A 19,889-nucleotide genomic window follows, 5' to 3' on the forward strand; every position below is an offset into this window, starting at 1 on the left:
CCACAACCCAGCCCGAAGATGTCTTAATTTTTAAAGGATTTGGGATATCTTCAGAAATTGTGTATGAAATGGATCATATGGTCTCAGATCACTGTCATACGGATTTCTAATTAGAGGTTCCTCTTTTAATAAGAGCAAGGTAGAATAGAGCAACTCTGACTTTGTAATCAAATACAAAGGTTGTCTATGGGGCCATTTTTCTGACCTCTGAATCTCCTTTTCTTTAGTATGAGGATCCTAACTATTTCACACAATTCTTGTGAGAATACTCTGGCATATATTGAGTGCTCAGTAAATGTGTGTTCCCTTGCCTTCATAGTGAGCAGGAAAGAGGAAGTCTCATTTGTTAAAATTCACGGTAAGGAGAGTGTTCTAGTACAAACTTGTTTCTTTTTTCTTTTAATAAGTATTAGAATTTCTTACCTTGAGCAGATTACAGAGCTAGAGTGAAAAAGTGAAGTCCTTAGCGTGGGAATTGGCTATTTTAAAAGCAGCTGCCTGCCCTTGTTGATTCTGGGGTGCAACATGAAGCAGCTGACAACAGAGGAGAGGAAGGAGAACTTTCAGAGATGATGACAGTGAATCGCCCTGCCATAGTCTAAGTTCTGTATTTAGTGAAGGGACACTTGAGAAAATGAGCAGCAGAACAGTTGCTCAAGAAGATGTGGTAGCTGTAAGTTCCACCACCTCCCAAAGACCAAAATGCCTGTGGACATCTGTAGATTCTTTCAGCTCCTGATTCATTCATTCAATCTAAGGCTCTAAAAGTACAATAGGTAAAGGAAGTGAATTTTTTAATTGTTTTGTTTTGAGGGAACAGGGCCTCAGTATGCCACCCAGGCTGGCCCTGGACTTGTGGGATGAAGCGACCCTCTTGCCTCAGCCTCCTGAGTAGCTGGCACTACAGATGTGTGCCACTGCTCCCAGCTGAATATAGTCCACTATTATTACTTTAGGAAGCTACTGAAGGTATACATTATTGCAATTTTAGGATAACATTGGCAGAAGGAAGTACCTTCCCACTGTATCATTTTTATGGAGAAGAATGATTCATAAACCTTTTCTGGAAAAATAAGTCACTATGAAAAGTGGAGAACCGCAGATCAGAGCAGAAACAAATGAAGCACTTGTCTTTACAAGGGCATTGACATTTCTAAAAAATACTGACATTCTTGGAAACTGGGGATTTTAAAGTTTTTAGCTTAATCAAGGGGGAAAAAAAAGTAACATTTAAAAAAATACTGGGGATCTGTGCATTTTAACTGCAGAGAGAAGGAACGTCCCCATGTCTCACCTCTGTTCAGAGTTCTGGAAGTCATTGTACATGTGGGAAGGGCCCCTCATCCTCCAGGTGGGTGGTGACTTCTCTTGAAAGTTAAGATGGAAATTCTTGTCCCCACTCCCATTTTCTGTGATAATAGATCGGTGACTTCACGTTCCTTGGAGGGTGTTACTTTCTTCCTCTCTAAAGTCAGAGATGTGCTGCACTATCTGACTGTTCCTCTCAGCTCAGAAGTTCCATGATGGAAAAGTCATGGATGGGAAGCAATTTTGGTAAAGTAAAAAACATCACACAGATGGCCAGTCCTCCTCAAGTATGAGTGGCACTTGGCCTACTGGTCCATGGATCAGTCTAGGGGCTGTGTGCCAAAACCAGGCAATTTCACATCCAAGCATTCCTCTTGAAGAGTAGCACAAAGGAACACTGAGATGGGCAAGGGCAGTAGGTGTGTGTGGGTATGAAGCAGAGAGATGGGCCACACCCCCAGATTTTTTGCTACCTCACGGCTGACACAAGTATACTGTGTGTCCCTCTCGGCAGATCCAAAACCTTCATGTGTAATTATTTTAAAATAATCTTATAATTCAGCTGTCATTACAGTGCAGACATCTCTCATTAACATCTTGACTACTGAACATTTTTAACAGCCTAGAGGACATGTTTAACCAAAGGGGCTTAGTTTCTCCTAAACCAAACTGCACATTATTGGCATCAGTTCTGGCCTACTCCACTTCAGAACCCTTGTCCCCCTTTCCTTTGCATTTCATAACCACCTGGATGGAGTATTTTGATGTGTCTCTCCACCTTCCTACCCTCGCAGCCCTAGCCAGGGCTGTTCTTCCCACCGAAAAGACAAAACTTGTCTTTTTGATTGTTTTTAAGTTTCCCATGACTCTCATTCTTAGCAGCTTTGTGAGGAGCCTTTCATTCCTCCAGTCTATATCTTTGTGCTGAGTTCTTTGCCAATGCCATGTTTTTAAAAATACATTCTGTTCTGTCCCATTCATTAGTCTAGTAATGCTTCCATCTCTACTGGAATGTTTTTTTGAGGCAAAGAAACTTGCCAAGAGAGAAGGCTTTCAAATGTGCAAATATGCTCCTGTTACTAGGTAGTATCACTCCTAATTTTATCACTCCAAAGATCATGGATAAAATTGGAAAACAAAACAAGAGCAACAATAGACCATGAATACATAGCTCACAAAATGTATAAAAGAAGTGTTCAGTCTTAATAGTGAAGATATTTAAAAAGTTCTGATGTATTTTTTTCACCTATTAGATTGGTTAAGAATTACAGTGTGGATTTATTCAATACGATGACACAGAAATAGGCAGTCTCATCATCTTCTAGTGGGAAAATTAGTTGTTATCACCTTCAAGAAGATAAAGTAGCAAAGTTTTAAGTATTTTCTTTGACCCATTAGTTCTTCCAGGAGTGCATCCTAAGGAAATATCTGAACAGAGATATATGTTTACGGTGATGGTGTTAAATAATAGGGCAGTAATAAACTATTATCCAGTTGTACAATGGACTATCATGCAGTCATTAAAAGTAGCTGTAGTTTTTTTCTTCTCTCTATCCTTTCCCCTCTTCTGACATCAACAACCTGATTTTCCTTTGGGAAACCCCTCTTCCCCCATCTTGGTCCATGTGTTTGAGTTCCTAAGAGAAACACCCTGTGATGAAAATTTCCACATTGAAAGTTTATTGGAGAGTGCCTTAAAACCAACACTTGGCAGAGGGTTCAGAAAGTGAGGATTGGGCAGAAGGAGGAGTTGGCCTGTGCTTCATGAAGACTTGAGATGATCCCTTTAGGTGCTCCAGAGCTGGGATGATCTATCAGTGTAACTTGAGGCCAATGGTTGTGCTAGATATCCTATAGCAGATGGCAAATTATGAGATTCTTGCCTGAGCCCCTGTGCACACCTGCAAAGGCTTCCACAGGATTCTCACCTAGGAGTGGATCTTGGAGTTGCAGGGAAATCACATCTTCTACTCTGTAGTGCCCTGGTTGGTTTCAAAAGAGCTTACTGATGACATATATTTATACACATATATATGTATGCATTACACATAAGTATATGTGTATACATATATATTTATAGTTATGTTTTTCTTTCCTATATAAAAATGCATATATATATGTGTGTGTATGTATATATGTGTATGTATATATAGATATCTTCCTTCCATCAACCAATGGAAGAGGGTTAACACTGGAAGGGTTGTGACCTTGGCCTAGGTGTTCTCTAGCCTACATGTTTTCTGCAGTTCACAGATCAGAATCATCTACTGCCACCACTTCCAGCCTCTGGAGGAATGAGTGCCTCAGTCCTGAAACAGGAACTTGGCCCACTCACTACATGTAAGGCTAACTCAGATAATTCATCCTGCTCTTGGCCCAGGCAGCAAATCTGACCATTCCAACAAATCCCTCCCTTCAAGTAGTAACTGGTTCAGGGTTTGAGCCCATCACTCACTACCAGCCAGTGAGATCCACTGTGAGGACTTTTGCTGAAACCAGTAGGAAGAGGTATATTTGCTACTGCGCTCCTTAGGCTTGGCTAATAAAAGCATGAAGCTTGCCTTCACAGCACTGAGAGACTATCTACCACTGAAGAAACTAAAGCCAAAGCTCAGAGAAAGCAAAGCCAAGAGATGGAGAAGTGTCTGAAGCTATTGTTTAGGTAATTAAATCCACCAGTTTAAAGTCCATGGACTTTTCAATTATGGAAGCCAAAATATTACATTTTGCATTACTCAATTTGTGGGTTCTGATAAATGTAATTAATGGTATACAAGAATAATGATATTCATAATACATTAGGTGAAAAAAAAAACTCCAAATTTACATATAGTAATGATCCCAGAATTAGAACGTGCACATTAAAGAAAATGCAGGAAAACAGAAACTGGTCATAAGTAAATGGCGAGGGAAGCTAATCTAACTTTATTCAATATGTTTCACGAAGACAGCGGGGGCTGAGATAGTTTTACCCTACTTCCTTGACCCTTAGACCCACTGTTAGGTTTTCCATGAGGCAGGAACAGGTTTATAGGTTAGCCTGTTACTATTTCATGAAATCCTGCAAACTGTCGTCCACTTCCCTCGGGAGAGTCTTCTCATGGCCCCTTATTTCTCCAATTCATTTCACACCTTGGCTGCAGACACGGGGAATCAGCTCATCAGGAATATTTGCCCCTTGAGGAGTGCACACCCCACTCGACTCTCGCTCCCTCTAGGAGCCCTAGCTTCGCTGCGGAGATGGGCGCTGCTCTGCGCGCCCTGCCACGGGCCTTCAGTTCCTGCCCAGGTACCAGGCACAGACGAGACGCAGGTGCCACGTAGGTTTTCATTGCAGGAGGGGTTCAGAGCACCCCCAGCCAGCCGGCACCGCTAAATGCTCCTTGCCTGCAGCTGCGGGACCCCGAGCTGTCGAAGCCGGGCGGCGGGGCGGGCGCAGCTGCTTCCCCGCCCCGGGGCGGCGCCTGACTGGGGCGGGCGGCTCAGCCCTGCCTGGCTCAGCCGCCCTCGGAGCCAGCGCCGCCGCCGCCATGTCTTCCGGGGCCAGCGTGAGCGCCCTGCAGCGCCTGGTGGAGCAGCTCAAGCTGGAGGCCAGCGTGGAGAGGATCAAGGTGCGGCCCGCCCAGAGGCGCGCTCCTCTCGGCGCCGGGAGACCCGGGCTCCAGTCTCCACCCGAGAGGCGTGAGAGGGGGCGGCCTCAGGCCGCGGCGGAAATGGCTGCTGACCCGGGCCCAGGCGCGAGCAGGGCGGGCGCTGGGGGCGGCGGCGGGCTCGGGAGACGCGGGGCTGCGGGCCGGGAGTGCGCGCAGGGCCCTGCGGGACCCAGCGACCTGGGGAAGAGGCCGGGTCCGTGGCGGCCCCGCGACACGGGCTTGGCCCCGCGGGCGTGGCACGGCTCTGGGGTTCCCCGTGGGCGCTTCCAGTCTGGAAGGCTAGCCCTGGTTCGCGCAGCGTGGATAGCGACTTGGCGGGGACCCACGATGCCCGCGGGCGACACGTTGGCGGCCTGGACTCGGCTGGGGAAGGAAGATGGAGTCTGGCGATGGGGAGGCGCCGAATGGATAGGACCTAGTGATGCTTGGATAGGATGAGAGCGAGAGGGAGGAGAAAGGGTCTCAGGTTTCTGATGCGGTGACGGGATGGATGGATGGAGCTGCCGGAGCTGAGGTGGAGAGGAGGGGGAAGGAGTTTGGAAGAAACGAGTTCCGTTTTGGATAAGCGGACTTTGCGGGGATATCCAAGAGGTGTTCAGCTGTGGACTGAAGCTCAGAGCGCAAGGCTGAAAGAGGTCATTAAAATGTGTAGGAGTGAGAAGAGCACTTTGCCTGAAGAGCAGTGACCAAGGCGTGCGACCAAGGTCCAAACAGACAATTGAGGAAGAAGCAAGAGAAAGCAACAAAGGGATTTTCAAACATGTGGCACTAGTTACTTGTGCAATGTTTCATTGGCTAAGAAGCGTTGTGTGTTTGGCAACCTTCTTCGTTAGACCTATGGATGTGTTTGAACCAGCACTATTTTGATAGACTCAGTTCCCTGCACCTGGACATGGGCTATTCCAGGGAATAGAGTGATTGTAGTGGGGATGATAATAAACATTAGTATATAAAATGATTTCAGATAATAACTCTACTTGAAAATAAATCTGAGCTTGGTCCAACCATATGGTTCCACTTATCTTGGCTGGACTCTCTCATGTATCTGCAATCAGATGGAGATTTGGCCGCTGTCTGCATGAACTTGGGTGGCCTTATTCACTTGTCCTGAGGTGGGCCGGTGGGGCCACCTGGTGGTTCTCTTCCCCAAGACTTCTTACAGGGCTAGCTAGGTTGGGCCCTGATTCAGGATGATGGTGGTCTCAGGGGCTTCAACTGTGGCAAAAGTGGTAGCTGCAAATATTCTTAAGGAGTTGATTTGGAACTTGCCAATTATTTCTGTTACATGCTGTTGGTCAAAGCAAGTCATAAGCCCAGCCCAGATTTAAGGGTAAATAGATTCTTCCTGATTGTGGAAGGAGCTGTAAATTATTGTGAGCATGTTTGCTGTTTGCTACAAATGTATTACTAATTGTTTGCACTACTCTGAAGTGCTTTACTTAACCATCACATCAACCTAAGGGAAGTGGGTTACTCTTGCTAAATATATTTCACAAATGAGAAAATTGGTACTGAGAAATTAAGTAACTTTTACCCAAGATCACATGTGTAGTGATACAGCTGAATTTGAGCCCAGACATCTGGTTCTAGAGATTGAATTCTTAACCAATAACGTATATTTCCCCTAAAAGTCTGGTGGACAATTGAGGAGGAAGCAAGAGAAAGCAAGAAAGGGATTTCAAACATGTGGCATTAGTACTTGTGCAATGTTTTGTTGGTTAAGAACGTCTGTTGTGTGTTTGGCAACCTTCTTCATTAGACCTATGGATATGTTTGAACCAGCACTATTTTGATAGCCTCAGTAGAGACTCACTTTTCTGGAGTAGACTGGGTAAGAGTCCAGCTTTGCAAAGATTAAAATAATTTGCTCTCATAGCAAACTTGAATATATCATATATATGCTTTACATAATGAAAATTCATACAAGGAACACTAGAGAGCTATTTCTTTGCCAATTCAGTCTCTGTTAAGAATAGAATTAGGGGCTGGAGTTGTGGCTCAGTGGTAGAGTGCTCGCCTAGCATGCACGAGGCACTGGGTTCGATCCTCAGCACCACATAAATGTAAAATAAAGATATTGTGTCCACCTAAAACAAAAATAAATATTTTTTTAAAAAAGAATAGAATTAGATTTCTAAATGAACCTTCAGCTACAGCTTCTTCTTACCTTTGCTGGATAAGCAACTAAGTAAAAAATATCCTAAATTAAAGTTTATAGAAATTACGACCTTTCCTCTTTGGAATTGGGTTATTGGAATCAGCGAAAAAGACACTTGGAGATTGCAAAAAGCTTGACCTTTATCAGCTTTGGTGATCATATTCAGGATATCAGATGACATTGGACCGCATCTGGCTGTGAGCAGTGCATCATGTTGCTGTGCCTTGTTTTCAGGTCTCTCAGGCTGCGGCAGAGCTTCAGCAGTACTGCATGCAGAATGCCTGTAAGGATGCCCTGCTGGTTGGAGTTCCAGCTGGAAGCAACCCCTTCCGAGAGCCCAGATCCTGCATTTTACTCTGAAGACTTGTAAGTAATGATACACCATGCCATCTTGGGGCTACGACATCATCACAAGGCTTCCCAAAGGATTTGGGCAACTGGGGTTTGAATATCTACTATTCTTGGGGGAATTAACATAAAAGACCAGGAGAATGTTCAACTTTCCACGAAGAGTGACTCTGGTTTGTAGACTCTATCTAATTAAGACAAACTCAATTCTCTCTTTGGCACTAACTCATGAGATGCCAGTATCCTTATATAATTAAGTTCTTTAAATGAGTTGACTAGTAGTGATTTCTTGACCTTAATCCCCACCCTCTGTCCTTACATCATCCCCAGAGTTGTGATTGCTACTTTATAGACTTACAATTCTTGGAACTAAGGACTCCTCAGATGGAGAGACTTGTTCCTACCATGAGCTATGATCTCTTTCCTGAAAACTCTCATATCTTTGTGTTTTAATGGAAGGAAGAAATATAGTTACTGGGGTAAAGTGTGAATAGGGTTAAGAGAGCTTTAAAAATTGAGAGTGAAATGAAAACATCTCTCTGGTAGCATAATAGAAATTTCATGAGTTTGAATTCTTTGTATTGAGGTCTTATTCACATTTTCATTATTATTATTTTCTTTTAAATATGTTTTAGATGTTAATGGATTTTTTACTTTATTTATTTATATGTTGGTGCTAAGGATCGAACCCAGGGCCTCACACATGCCAGGCAAGCACTCTACCACTGAACCTCGACTCCAGCTCCTTCATTATTATTTTTTAAGAGGAAAAGGACCTAGATTTAGTCTTTTTGGGCTAACATATTTCAAATGATATGTTCTACATGATGTTTATACTGTAAGTAATGATCTTAAGTTCTTTTTTGTAAATTTGTAAAAGGAATTGTTCACATGTAAAAGAAGGAAGTAGGGGCTGGGGTGGTAGAGCACTTGCCTAGCATATGTGAGGCACTAGGTTTGATCCTCAGCAACACATATAAATAAAATAAATAAATAAAGTTATTGTGTCCATCTATAACTGAAAAAATATACATATATATAAAAGAAGGAAGTAATTCTATTATCAGGTATCCTTATACCTCTTAATGGAAAATATACATATTCAGGATATTAAAATAGTTGTCTTGTGTTAGCATAGTAGTTTTCTTTTGACAAAGTACTTGTATAGCTATTATTCATCCAGTGATGTGGTTAGGATGTTGATTGTGTTTACCTGTTACTTTCTACTTTGTGAATACTAAATTGCCCTATGAAGTGATGAATAGTTATAAATAAACCTTACTAAAGTGAAAACCAATCAAACTCTTTTTCTAATAGGGAAGAAGTTTGTTGAGAAATGCCTTCGAGCACAAAGTAATGAATGACTGACTCCAAGTCTCAAGAAAACACTTTTCTTTAGCCAAATGACTGAGACATTTCAGACCTTTCCAGTGTCCTGATCTTACAGCCAAAATTCTACAGAAATTAATGATTTTCTACTCAAATAAGGAAACTGAGTGAAGAAATAGAATTGTTTTAAGTAATAATGGCTTGGTTCTTCTGAAGAAGTGCTTTGTATTAAGATAAAAACCTTACCACCAAATATACCAAAATACACCTCTTTAATAAGTGAGTTACTGGTGTTGCTATACCTAGGATATCATGTATGTTTTATTAACTGGATGTTTACATTTTAGGAAGGAAAACACTTTTGTTTATTAAAAAAAAATGGATTATTTGTAATTTGTTGTTCCTAAGATTTTTATACTATAATAAAATTTGTTCTATCATAAATTTACAATTACTAAATGAAGACAAGAAAGTATAAAATTGTGGAGGAAGAATAGACTTTACTAATCGAATGATGCCTTGATTTTTTTCTAAATAAGATTGTTTTATTTAACACAAGAGGTGTTGTTTAGAAAGATTCATGTTATGATATATATTAGGTTGTCCCATTTTATGTATGAAGCAGATTTGATCTCTTTTTAAGTTCCTTTACTTTATAGTTGTGGTTGTACTTTTAAAAAGATACTACATTATTTCATGCCTTTTAAAAAATATTTAAAGTAGGACCTACATACAGAACATTGCAAATGATTGAAAACAAAGTTATGTGAAAATATTATGACCTAAAAGAATTCTTCATGTCACAAGGGTTTGATGATGTGCCTTTGATTTAATTTGGGATACTTTTAGAAGGATACTTAGTGTTTGTAATAATCTTTGAAGATCTTGGAAATAAATTCTGTTTAATTCATCATTTTCTATGACAGCAACTTTTGTGTCTGATATTTTTCTTTTATTCGTGGATTTCTATTTGCTTGTGAGAATAGTGCTTTAAGTGGGAGGTAAAAATTTTGTAAGTCCTTGTAGAATTTAATAAACATTCTAAAAAGTGTATATGTATATATAAAATTTTTTTTTTTTTACCAGCATTACTCTTTTTTAAAATTTCTTATTTGTTTTAATTAGTTATACATGACTATAGAATGCACTTATATACTTTGATATATCACACATAGATGGGGTATTCTTATTTTTCTGAGTATACATATTGTAGAATCATATTGGTCATACAGTCACATATATGCATAAAGTAATAATGTCTGCTTCATTCTACTATCATTCTTTTTTTTTTTTTTTTTAGAGAGAGTGTGAAAGAGAATTTTAATATTTATATTTTAGTTTTCTCTGCGGACACAACATCTTTGTTTTTGTATGAGGTGTTGAGGATCGAACCCGGGCAACACGCATGCCAGGCAGGCCCGCTACCGCTTGAGCCACATCCCCAGCCCTCATTCTACTATCATTCTTATCCCCACATCCCCTGCCTTCCCCTCCTTTCACTTCCCTCTACCTAATCTAAGGTAATGCTATTCTTTTTTTTTTTTTTGCAATACAATACTTAATATACATATATACCACAATTTTTATATCTCTGTATATAAAGTATGTTGACACCCAATTCGTGTCTTCATACATGTACTTTGGATAATGATGTCTATCATATTCCACCATCCTTGCTAATCCCCTGCCCCCTCCTTTTCCCTCCCACCCCTCTGCCTTATCTAGAATTCATCTATTCCTCTCATGCTCCCCCTCCCTACCCCACTATGAATCAGCCTCCTTAGAGAAAATATTAGGTATTTGTTTTTTTGGGGATTGGCTGACTTCATTTAGCATTATCTTCTCCAATGCCATCCATTTTCCTGCAAATGCCATGGTTTTGTTCTTTTCTAAATATATTCTATAATTACAGATTTTTAAAAATTTTTTTTTCATTTGTTCTAATTAGTTATACATGACAGAATGCAGTTTGACATCTCATATATAAAAGGAGTATAACTTCTCATTCTTCTGGTTGTACATGATATAGAGTTAGAAAAATAATTACTAACAACATTTGCTCTTTGAAATAGCTATGTATAAACCAATAATAAATAAGTGGAAATATCTTTGAGAATAGGTAGTGTTACAGTAGTGAAAGTAGAAGCCATTAGATGGGATCTCCCTTAACTTTTAGCCACTAAACTTTCAGATCTGAGTGACCTGAATCCCTTCCATTGCATCATAATTTAGATATCCCTTGGTTCTCTCTCCCCTAGTTTTTCTCTAGATCTTTAAAATTTAATACTATTAATTTCCCTTTCTCTCCTTCATCTTTAACTATTTCATCCTTCCTATCATCATTTAAACATGTTCTACTCTCTTTAGAGAATAGAATAATCTCCATCAAAATAAAATTCTCTCTTTGATTCTGCTTTCCCCTTCAGCAAAAACTTGATGCCATATACATCTCACTTATGGATATAGATGAAAATGTCCTAAATATAAATTAATCAAATTAGTAATTTATCAAAAAATATAGCACCTGACAAGGGTAGTTATATAGGGAAATCTATCAATGTAATTAATTTCATGAATAGTATAAAGAAGGGAATTCATGCTAGAAAGTTTTTTGATAAAATTCAGTATTTGTTCTGAGTAAAACTAAGTTGATTAGAGAAATAGGAGTAAAAAGAAATTACTTAAAGATGATAAAGATAGTTTATCAAAATCAACAACAAATATATTGCATATATTGCATGGGGAAATGTAGCATTCAGCCCAATAGCAACAAGACAAGAAGGTCTTTAATCACCACTATTTATTATCATTGCTTTGGAAATCTTACTATGGTAAGATGAAAACATGGAATGGTGTAAACATTTCAGGAAACTCAAGAAAATGAAAGAAATACTTAAATTTTTAATAGAATTTAGTACATTGGCTGAGTACAAAATACATACAAAAGTAAGTTTTTAACTGGCAATAGGTAGTTAAAAATGAAAATGGAAACTAAATCCCATTTTTACTTCACGATAAGACTATAAAAATACTTGTAATAAATGTAGCAACAGTACAAGAGTTGGGGGAAAAATAGTGTCCAGAATGGTATGTACCTATAGTCCTAGCTCCTGAGGAGTCTGGCAGGAGATTGCCTGAGCCCAGGAGTTCAAGGCCAGCCTGGGCAACTTAAAACAAAACAAAAAACCAAACCAAAAAATGTAATACAGAAAAAAGAAAAACTGATAGGAAAAAAAAATTAGAAGCAATCAGAAGAGAATGTCCATATTCCCTCACCACATCTGCCTGTTTCCCTCTCTCTCTCCTCCTCCATTAACTTCCAAATCCCACTGCTAGATTTTTTTCCATCAGCATACAAACATGGTGAGGTACCTGGATCTTAAGAATACACTCTTGACTTCTTTCTCTAACTAAATACCTAGGCAGCAAAAATTCCAGAAAGAGTTGTATAAACTCCTCACCTCTTTTTTCCTATCTTTATTTTCTTGAATCCCCTTTTCTTGAATTCTAATCAGGCTTTTGCTCCACCCTTCCTTCATACATTGCTTGCTCTTACTAAAATCATCAATGATCTTAATTAATCTTTGGTAAATCCAGTGGTTAATTCTCTTTCCTCCTCTCATTTGATCTGTCAGTAGCAATTGACACAATCCATGGTTCCATCTGGAAACATCTTCATTTGGCTTCCATGACATCACAATCTCCTGAATTTTCCTCCTCCTTCACTGGTTGCTCCTTCTCAATCTTCCTTCATTTTCCCTCCATTTTTCTCAAATATTATCACAGGTCTTTGTCCTTGAACTTTTTCTATTTTTAAAAATTTAAAAGTAGAATTTGCTGCCTTGGTAATGTGATTCAGTTTTGTAGTTTTCAATACTACCTATACCTGATATCTCTCAAATTTGTACTTCCCACATTTACATATCCTATTGAACTTGAGACTTTTATAATTCAAATGCCTTCCACTTGGAAGTCTAGTAAGTATTTCAAATTTAATTTGCCCCCAAATCAGCTCCTGATCTTCTCTCTAAATTATACTCTCATAGTGTCCCCAATATCTGTAAATGACAGTATCATTCTAGCTTCTCAGGCCAAAAACCTTGGTGTTATTCCTGAGTCCTCTCTCTTATGTCATATATCTAAACCAGCAGCTGTACCTGCAGAATATACCCACCTGTATACAGAATGACAGACTTTGTATTTATTCTCATCCTAACGCCCACTGTTAAAAGTTTGATGTATCTCTTCATATATTTTTTGGTGCCCAAACTGAAGTCAACATAAAAGGCCATTTGTGAAAGAATGCTTAAATATATTGTGGCATGATATATAAAGCAGTTGCTAAGAAGGATATACATATAGTCAGAGCTGCCTGAATATGAAATATACATTCCAAAAATTCAGCAAGTTATACGAAATCACAAAAACCACAGGGCTTATGGGAAAATGGAGCACTCACAAATTTCATCAGTGACAAAAAAGATAGGAATCCAGTCAAAATAATAGCTCAGTTTTATGTGTTAATGGTTAAGGAAAACATAATTGTAATAAATATGACTCTTTGTCTTGGGAAAAAACTGATGTTGGTTTGTGGACCTGTGGGCCCCACTCTCCTCCTGGCTAGCATGCCTAACTCCTATGCCTACAACCCTTTCTGCTCAAGGAAAAGAACGAAATGTGTGTGTGTGTGTGTGTGTGTGTGTGTGTGTGTGTGTGTGTGTGTGTGTGTAGAGAAACAGGAAGAGAAAAACAGTAAAGAACTGAGAGGAAAGGAGAGAGAGGTGAAGAAAGGGAGGGTTTGGGGCTGCCCAGCCAAGTTATAAATCTGTGTTATTGTGAGGTGGTAGAAAGAGGGTTATCTAGTCAAAGTTGAAGCACCAGATGTGGCACTGAACTACTTTTGGTGTGGCTCAATGACCTTATAGAGTGTGTGATGTGAGTATTTTTGTATTCCTACCTAGCTCAGCTGGGTACAATATTTGAGTTCCCTAGTGTTTTTTGGTGAACAAAATCATGCATCAGAAAATTTGATATTTGTGTATACTCAAATTGTTCCCTAATGTATCTATCATTTTGGAACAAATTTGAATTTCTAAAGGTATCTTTAAAAAAAATGGAGTTGTGCAACATTCTGCCTGATGATCTGCCCCACCTCCAGCCCTGAGGAATGCAGCTGGTTGTCTATGGACTAAGACCTCTGGGCCCCTAGATAAACTTTTCTTCCTCTAAAATTGTTCTTGTCAGGTGATTTAGTCACACCAGCAAAAAGCTTACTAAAACGGGAACTTCTCTTCTTGATCCAAAGGGTAAGACTGTGATAGGGACTTATTAAAAGGCTCATGATGGTTAAGTGAATCTGGAAGACATTTTGACTCTATGGTAATTGTTATGCTAATTGATACATCAGAATATTTTACTTACAAAGATGCAAACTATAAGAAAGAATATATGTTATGAAAATTTAATACACAAACACTGAGAACATCTAAAAATAAGTAAATTTTCTTTAATGTATAAGCAAATCTAACTAGTTTTGTTACAGAATTGTCTGAATTGTCACAGAATATGGGATATAACACTGTTCTTTCCCTCTTTCAAAAAAACTTCAGCCGGGTTTGCCCATCGATTCTTCCAGGGACTTTTTCATACATTAGACGTCGTTTTTTGAGTGGTGATGGTTGTGAGCACATTAAACCTGTTAAAAGAGGAAAATGAAAACCATTTTATTGCATGTAATAGTAAAGTGTAGCTATTTTTTTCCAGCAGCACAAGTGGATCCTGTCTGTCATCTATCTACACTGTTAACAATTTCCAAATGGGGATAAATAATAACAATTAAAAATTACATTTTAGGAGCTGGGGTTGTAGCTCAGTGGCAGAACACTTGGTCTATTTCATGTGAAGCACTAGGTTGGATCCTCAGCACCACATAAAAATAAATAAATAAAATAAAGGTATTATGTCCATCTATAAATTTTTTTAAATTACATTTTAATATACATACACCTACCTAATGGCCCAGTATCAAAAATTAGTATGCATATTCCTTGTGCAGATAGAACTCCCTGAATTTCAATGTCTTCTTCTCTGAAATTATACTATCTATGATCTCTAAGGTCTCTTGCTGGTTCCTAATTTATTTATTTATTTGTTTATTTGCAGTGCTGGGGATTGAACTCAGGGTCTTGTGCAATGCTAGGCAAGCACTCTACTATTAAGCCACATCCCCAGCCCTGGTTCTAATATTTTTAAGTAAAATCTAATCCAAAATGATTTTGGAAGGAGCTCAGGAAAGGTACTCTAATTCCTGAAGGTTTCCAGTATGTTCCCATGAATTAGAAAACTACTTATAAGTTTACCCTGATGGACTCTGAACCTTAAATAAAGATGCACCCTGGTCTCGGTGTACCTTGAGAGAATCTATCTGTATTATAATTAATGTGTAGTTCATTTAAAACAAGAATTTGACATACCTTCTTTGTATTTCTTTTCTTTTTTTTAAAAAAATGTATTTTTTAAGTTGTAGTTGGACACAATACCTTTATTTTATTTTTTAATTTTTTTATGTGGTGCCGAGGATTGAACCCAGGGTCTCAGACGCACATGCTAGGTGAGTGTTCTGCTGAGCCACAATCCCAGCTATGTATTTATTTTCTATGATCCAAAAGTTTTAATTTTTCTCTGACTCAAAAGTTACTAGAGAATTTCAATGTAGTAATTAAAATAAGAAAATTATTAAAATTTGGATATGGTTTTATTTTTTTAATTAAATAAGAGTGGTTTTATCAACTATTGGATAGTGTTACCTGCTAAAGTATCCTTGACTTCCACATAAGATGAAGATTCAAGTTGCCTTTTCTGTCCTAAAGATTTTCCAGCTCTTTGGTAGAAATAAAGGCTATTAAATTCTTTATTCACATTAGAATCAGAAGCACCGAGTAAATCAAAACTGGAAACAGGTGTCGATTCTCTCCATAAAGTCTTTTTAGTCACAACATTTGAACTTTCACATGTGAAGCCTTCTAATTCATCTGATAAACATTTTTGCTGATTAGTGAATAAATTATCTTTGTGAGTATACCATTTGTCATGGGTAGTCTGCTCTGCTCCATATTTTAAGTTGAATGAGTGATTCTGTTTTTCGTATACATTTCTCTGTAAGTTCCAACGAGGAGACAATTGAGAGCCCTCCAGTGAAAGGACTGGAGCACATACTTCTTTATATGTGGTTCCTTTGACTTCACGTGCTCTGTTTTTCTGATAATTTATAAAATTAGGGGCAACTCGTCTCTGAGTATCAATTGGTGATATTGTAGTTTCACAATTTATTTGTGTTAGGCCCAAAGAAAAGACATCTGACTTGGAATCTTTCTGGTTTGGAAAGGAGTAAAGAGCTGTTTTCTTTGATTTTATATTATCTGGACAAGGATTATTCTGCACTATGTTGGGGCTACAACTGGAGCCTTTCCAATAGTTAGTCTGATTGTAAGAAGTCACAGATGGCAAAGTATCTGGCATTTCTCTTAGTTCCATAAGAGAAGAGTTATAATTTGAGGTGGTATTTGTGTCTTCTTGCACTCTCTCTCTTAAGTCTGCGTATGGGTAATATTCATTATATTCTTGAATTACAGAGTCTAAAGAGACCAAAGATGAACTCTGAGGAATAAAGTTACTAGTCTGATTACTCTCTTCCAGAGGTGATGAAATTTGAGGTGATTTTGTTGTGGAGGAAGAACTAATCTTGAATAAGGAAGTAATGCTACAAAAATGCTAAAAAATTTTAAAAAATAATCAATACAACGTAATATAAACATCAGCCTAGTAAACATAAATAACAATTCTAATCTCTATGTAGAGAAGGAAAAATATAATTATTATATTCATAGATACTTCGTTGATCCTTGCTATCAGGAACATACATTAATTAGGCTTCATAAAAGAAAACAAAATTTGCATTCATTTTCTAATCATTTAAAATTTTTTAATAGACTATTTTCTAGAGAAGTTTTAGGTTCACAGCAACAATAGAATTTTTAGTTACACAAGTTATACATGAATACTATTTTCTTGGTAAGACTTTTAAAATATTACCAATAAGGCTCAAGTTCTGTTTACTGCTATAATGAAGGATGTCATGATTTTTGGAAGAGGTAATATAAATATATAACTAATTGAATATTTGTGGACCTAATGCTATTTCAAAATGAAATAATGTGATAAATTATTGAAGTATTATAAAAGTCTTATGATGTGATTGATAGCTAATGAAAATCTATATGAAAGTTAAATAAATTATTTCTTTACTATGTGAAGTTCAAAACAAAGTCAGATACCTTAATTTTAAAACTCCTGTGATTAGATACTTATGTGGAAAGGAAATAAACTCATATAAGAATATGCATCTCAAATAACTAACCTTTAACACTTTTTCTGGAACTTCGGGTAGGAGGTCCTGAAGTTGACATGCAGTTGCTAATAATAACCAATGCAGTGAAGGCCCTTTATTTAACATAAGCTGAGCCACCAATGGGTTAATACATGGAAAATCAAGTAAGTACATTTCTTCCTAAGAAAGAATTTAAGGCACGATTAGCCAGCAATCTTTTGAAAGTGACCCATTTTATTCTACTCATTTCAGCAGATTAAAATTTTGTCATTGAATGTACTACTGAATTTGAGACACCTGGGAAAAAAAGTATCAAGAAGGAAATTCAGGTAACATGTATTTATATTTTGCTTTGCAAATGTTTAAGCCATAAAAATAAACCTTAGATGGTGAAACTTCAAGCCAGGATTTATCCAACCATTCACAAGGATCTTTCTTTGAGGTCATCAAATTGTGATCAGCAATTTGTCGAATTGTTAATGCAGTCTCTTCTACTCCTGGGGCAATTATAAGCTAGAAATATATTTTTAATGTATTAGATTATAGGAAATACTAGGAATCAAAATGCACCATCCACAATAACTTGTAATTAAAAGAATTTTTCAAACAGTAGATTCTTAATTTTAATACCATTTTAGATATACTCTATTAATATATCTGTGCAGTCCAGGTCATTTAATTTGTGAGGGGGGCCAATTTTCTTTCCTTCCTTAAATATCATTTCCTGGTATTTTCTAATTTTTGGAATAAAATTGCTTTTCACTTCCATTTGGCATTTATTAATAAAGTCTTTAAAAACATGTTTAGTGTTATGTTTCATCTTTATTGCAAAAATAAATTTGAATATCACTAGAAATATTAAATATTTTGCTTTTTTTAAAGTAAACCTAATAATTCTCAACTAAAAACAAGAATTTTAAACATAAAGGAGGAGGAAAGGAAAAGGGAAAATACAAGGGAATGATATTGACCAAATTACATTGTTATTTCATGTGCATGTGCAAATTTGTAATAACAAATTCCACCATTATATATAATTATAATGCACCAATAAAATATGGAAAAAGAATATATATATATAAGAAAGAATTTTTAAAATATAGTGCTGTATTTGTTAAAAACCAAAGTTAAAAATAAAGATACTTATAAATGGGGGCTGGGGTTGTAGCTCAGTGATGGAGCGTTTGTCTTGCAATTGTGAGGCTCTGGGTTCCATCCTCAGCACCACATATAAATAAATAAAGGTATTGTGTCCATCAATGTATTCTCCTATTCATACGTTATAAAGATATCCATTACACAACATATGGACATTTTTGATCAAGCAATATTGTTCTTCATATCATGCCAAGTTTTAAGAGAAATTTAAATAGCAATTAAGAAATGAAATATGATTTGATTTTAAGTTCACTAAACTAACTGTTTTTAAAACAGAAGTTTAGGTGATAAACCTATTAATTGGAAGCTGTTTTTTTTTTTTTACTTTTAAGCAGCTTTTAATTTGCCTTTTTATAGTCACTTGAGTTCAAGTTGAGTTCAAGTTTTGTTTATGAAAAATTTTTATGAACAAAAATATAGGAATATAATACCTTTACATCCAGTTCTTCAGATTTAAGCCCAGAGGAAACCAAAGCTGCATAAATCAGTGCTAGGTGATGAAGTGTCTTTTCTGTAAGATGGTACCTAAAAATAATTATATTACTATACTTCTACTCATTTGACATCTGATTGTGTTTTTCAAATATTCTTTTCTTTCCACATTACATAGTTTTAATAGAATAACCTGGCTAGGCCATTACTACCAGACTTGTGGGGATGCTGAGGATGTGTGTTGGGAGGAGAAGTCTGGGGTGAAGGAAGAAATTTAACTCATCCATTTATTGGCTCAAGGATTTTAAAAATGGGCAAATGACTTGAATGGGCACTTCTCAAATGAAGAACTACAAATGGTCAACAAATATATGAAAAAATGCCCCAAAAGTTTAGCCCTTAGGGAAATGCAAGTCAAAACCACATTGAGATTCTATCTCCCCCCATACCCCCAATTAGAATGGCTATTATTAAAAAAATTTTTTTTAAATTTAAAAAATAATAACAAAGCAAGGATGTGAAAAAAAAAAGGATACACTGTAAATTAGTACAGTCACTATGGAGAACAATATGGAGTTCCTCAAAAAACTAAAAGTAGAACTACCATATGATCCAGCTATACCACTCTTGGGTATATTTCTGAAGGAAATGAAGTCCACATACAAAAGAGATACCTGCATCCTATGTTTATCATAATTTTATACACAGTAGCTAAGTTATGGAACCAGGAGCCTCTCAAGAGATGAATGAATAAAGAAAATATGATTCTATTCAGTCATAAAGAATTGAAATTCTCTCATCTGCAGGAAAATGGATGGAACTGGAGGACATCATGTTGAGCAAAAATAAGTCAGACATAGAAAGACAAGTATTGCATGTTTTTTTCTCTACTACAGAAACTAAAAAAAAAGAAAAAGAACAAAAACAAAGCAGAAGAGGAACTAGGGACTAAGAAGGGAGTTGGGGGAGGGGTCTATAAAAGAGGAAGACAAAAGGTAAAAGTGAGTGTGGCAGTGATCAATGCACAATATAAGCATGTCTGGAAACATCATAGAAAGACTGGCTCACTGTACCTAAACTTTGTACAAACAGTTTGGTTTCTCTTTCCTTTTTAGAA

The 19,889-nt window shown here is 37.2% G+C and overlaps 2 protein-coding genes across 3 annotated transcripts in view; one reads left to right on the forward strand and one right to left on the reverse strand.

Moving 5' to 3' along the window:
- Positions 1-4,758: 4,758 nt before the first annotated feature.
- Gng10 (G protein subunit gamma 10) lies at positions 4,759-9,725 on the forward strand. Of its 2 annotated transcripts, XR_013438223.1 has the most exons (4): positions 4,759-4,919; positions 7,354-7,485; positions 8,149-8,305; positions 8,785-9,725. XR_013438223.1 is itself a non-coding variant. In XM_078047953.1 (3 exons), exons 1-2 carry the CDS (start codon positions 4,839-4,841, stop codon positions 7,477-7,479), a joined length of 207 nt encoding a protein of 68 aa, XP_077904079.1. In that variant the 5' UTR covers positions 4,763-4,838; the 3' UTR covers positions 7,480-7,485; positions 8,785-9,725. The 2 variants fall into 2 exon arrangements, 1 of the variants encoding a protein (XP_077904079.1); XM_078047953.1 differs by lacking the exon at positions 8,149-8,305 and having other exon boundaries at positions 4,763-4,919.
- A 4,616-nt stretch (positions 9,726-14,341) lies between these two features.
- Positions 14,342-19,889, reverse strand: part of Shoc1 (shortage in chiasmata 1) — a 54,419-nt gene continuing 48,871 nt past the window's right edge. Inside the window, exons 21-25 of the mRNA XM_040286160.2 lie at positions 18,772-18,865; positions 17,564-17,695; positions 17,213-17,362; positions 15,603-16,566; positions 14,342-14,491 (exon numbers count right to left, since the gene is read on the reverse strand). Coding sequence (XP_040142094.2) covers positions 14,391-14,491; positions 15,603-16,566; positions 17,213-17,362; positions 17,564-17,695; positions 18,772-18,865 — 1,441 coding nt within the window. The 3' untranslated portion in view covers positions 14,342-14,390. The remainder of the gene's footprint in view (positions 14,492-15,602; positions 16,567-17,212; positions 17,363-17,563; positions 17,696-18,771; positions 18,866-19,889) is intronic.

Source organism: Ictidomys tridecemlineatus, chromosome 4, assembly GCF_052094955.1.
Source record: "Ictidomys tridecemlineatus isolate mIctTri1 chromosome 4, mIctTri1.hap1, whole genome shotgun sequence".
Classification (NCBI taxonomy): Eukaryota; Metazoa; Chordata; class Mammalia; order Rodentia; family Sciuridae; genus Ictidomys; species Ictidomys tridecemlineatus.

What these genes read in the sequence shown, in the direction of transcription:
- Gng10 (XM_078047953.1), top strand. Translation starts at nt 4,839, where the DNA reads ATGTCTTCCGGGGCCAGCGTGAGCGCCCTGCAGCGCCTGGTGGAGCAG. An exon ending in CCAGCGTGGAGAGGATCAAG is followed by an intron (nt 4,920 to 7,353) that starts GTGCGGCCCGCC and finishes CCTTGTTTTCAG; the next exon opens with GTCTCTCAGGCTGCGGCAGA.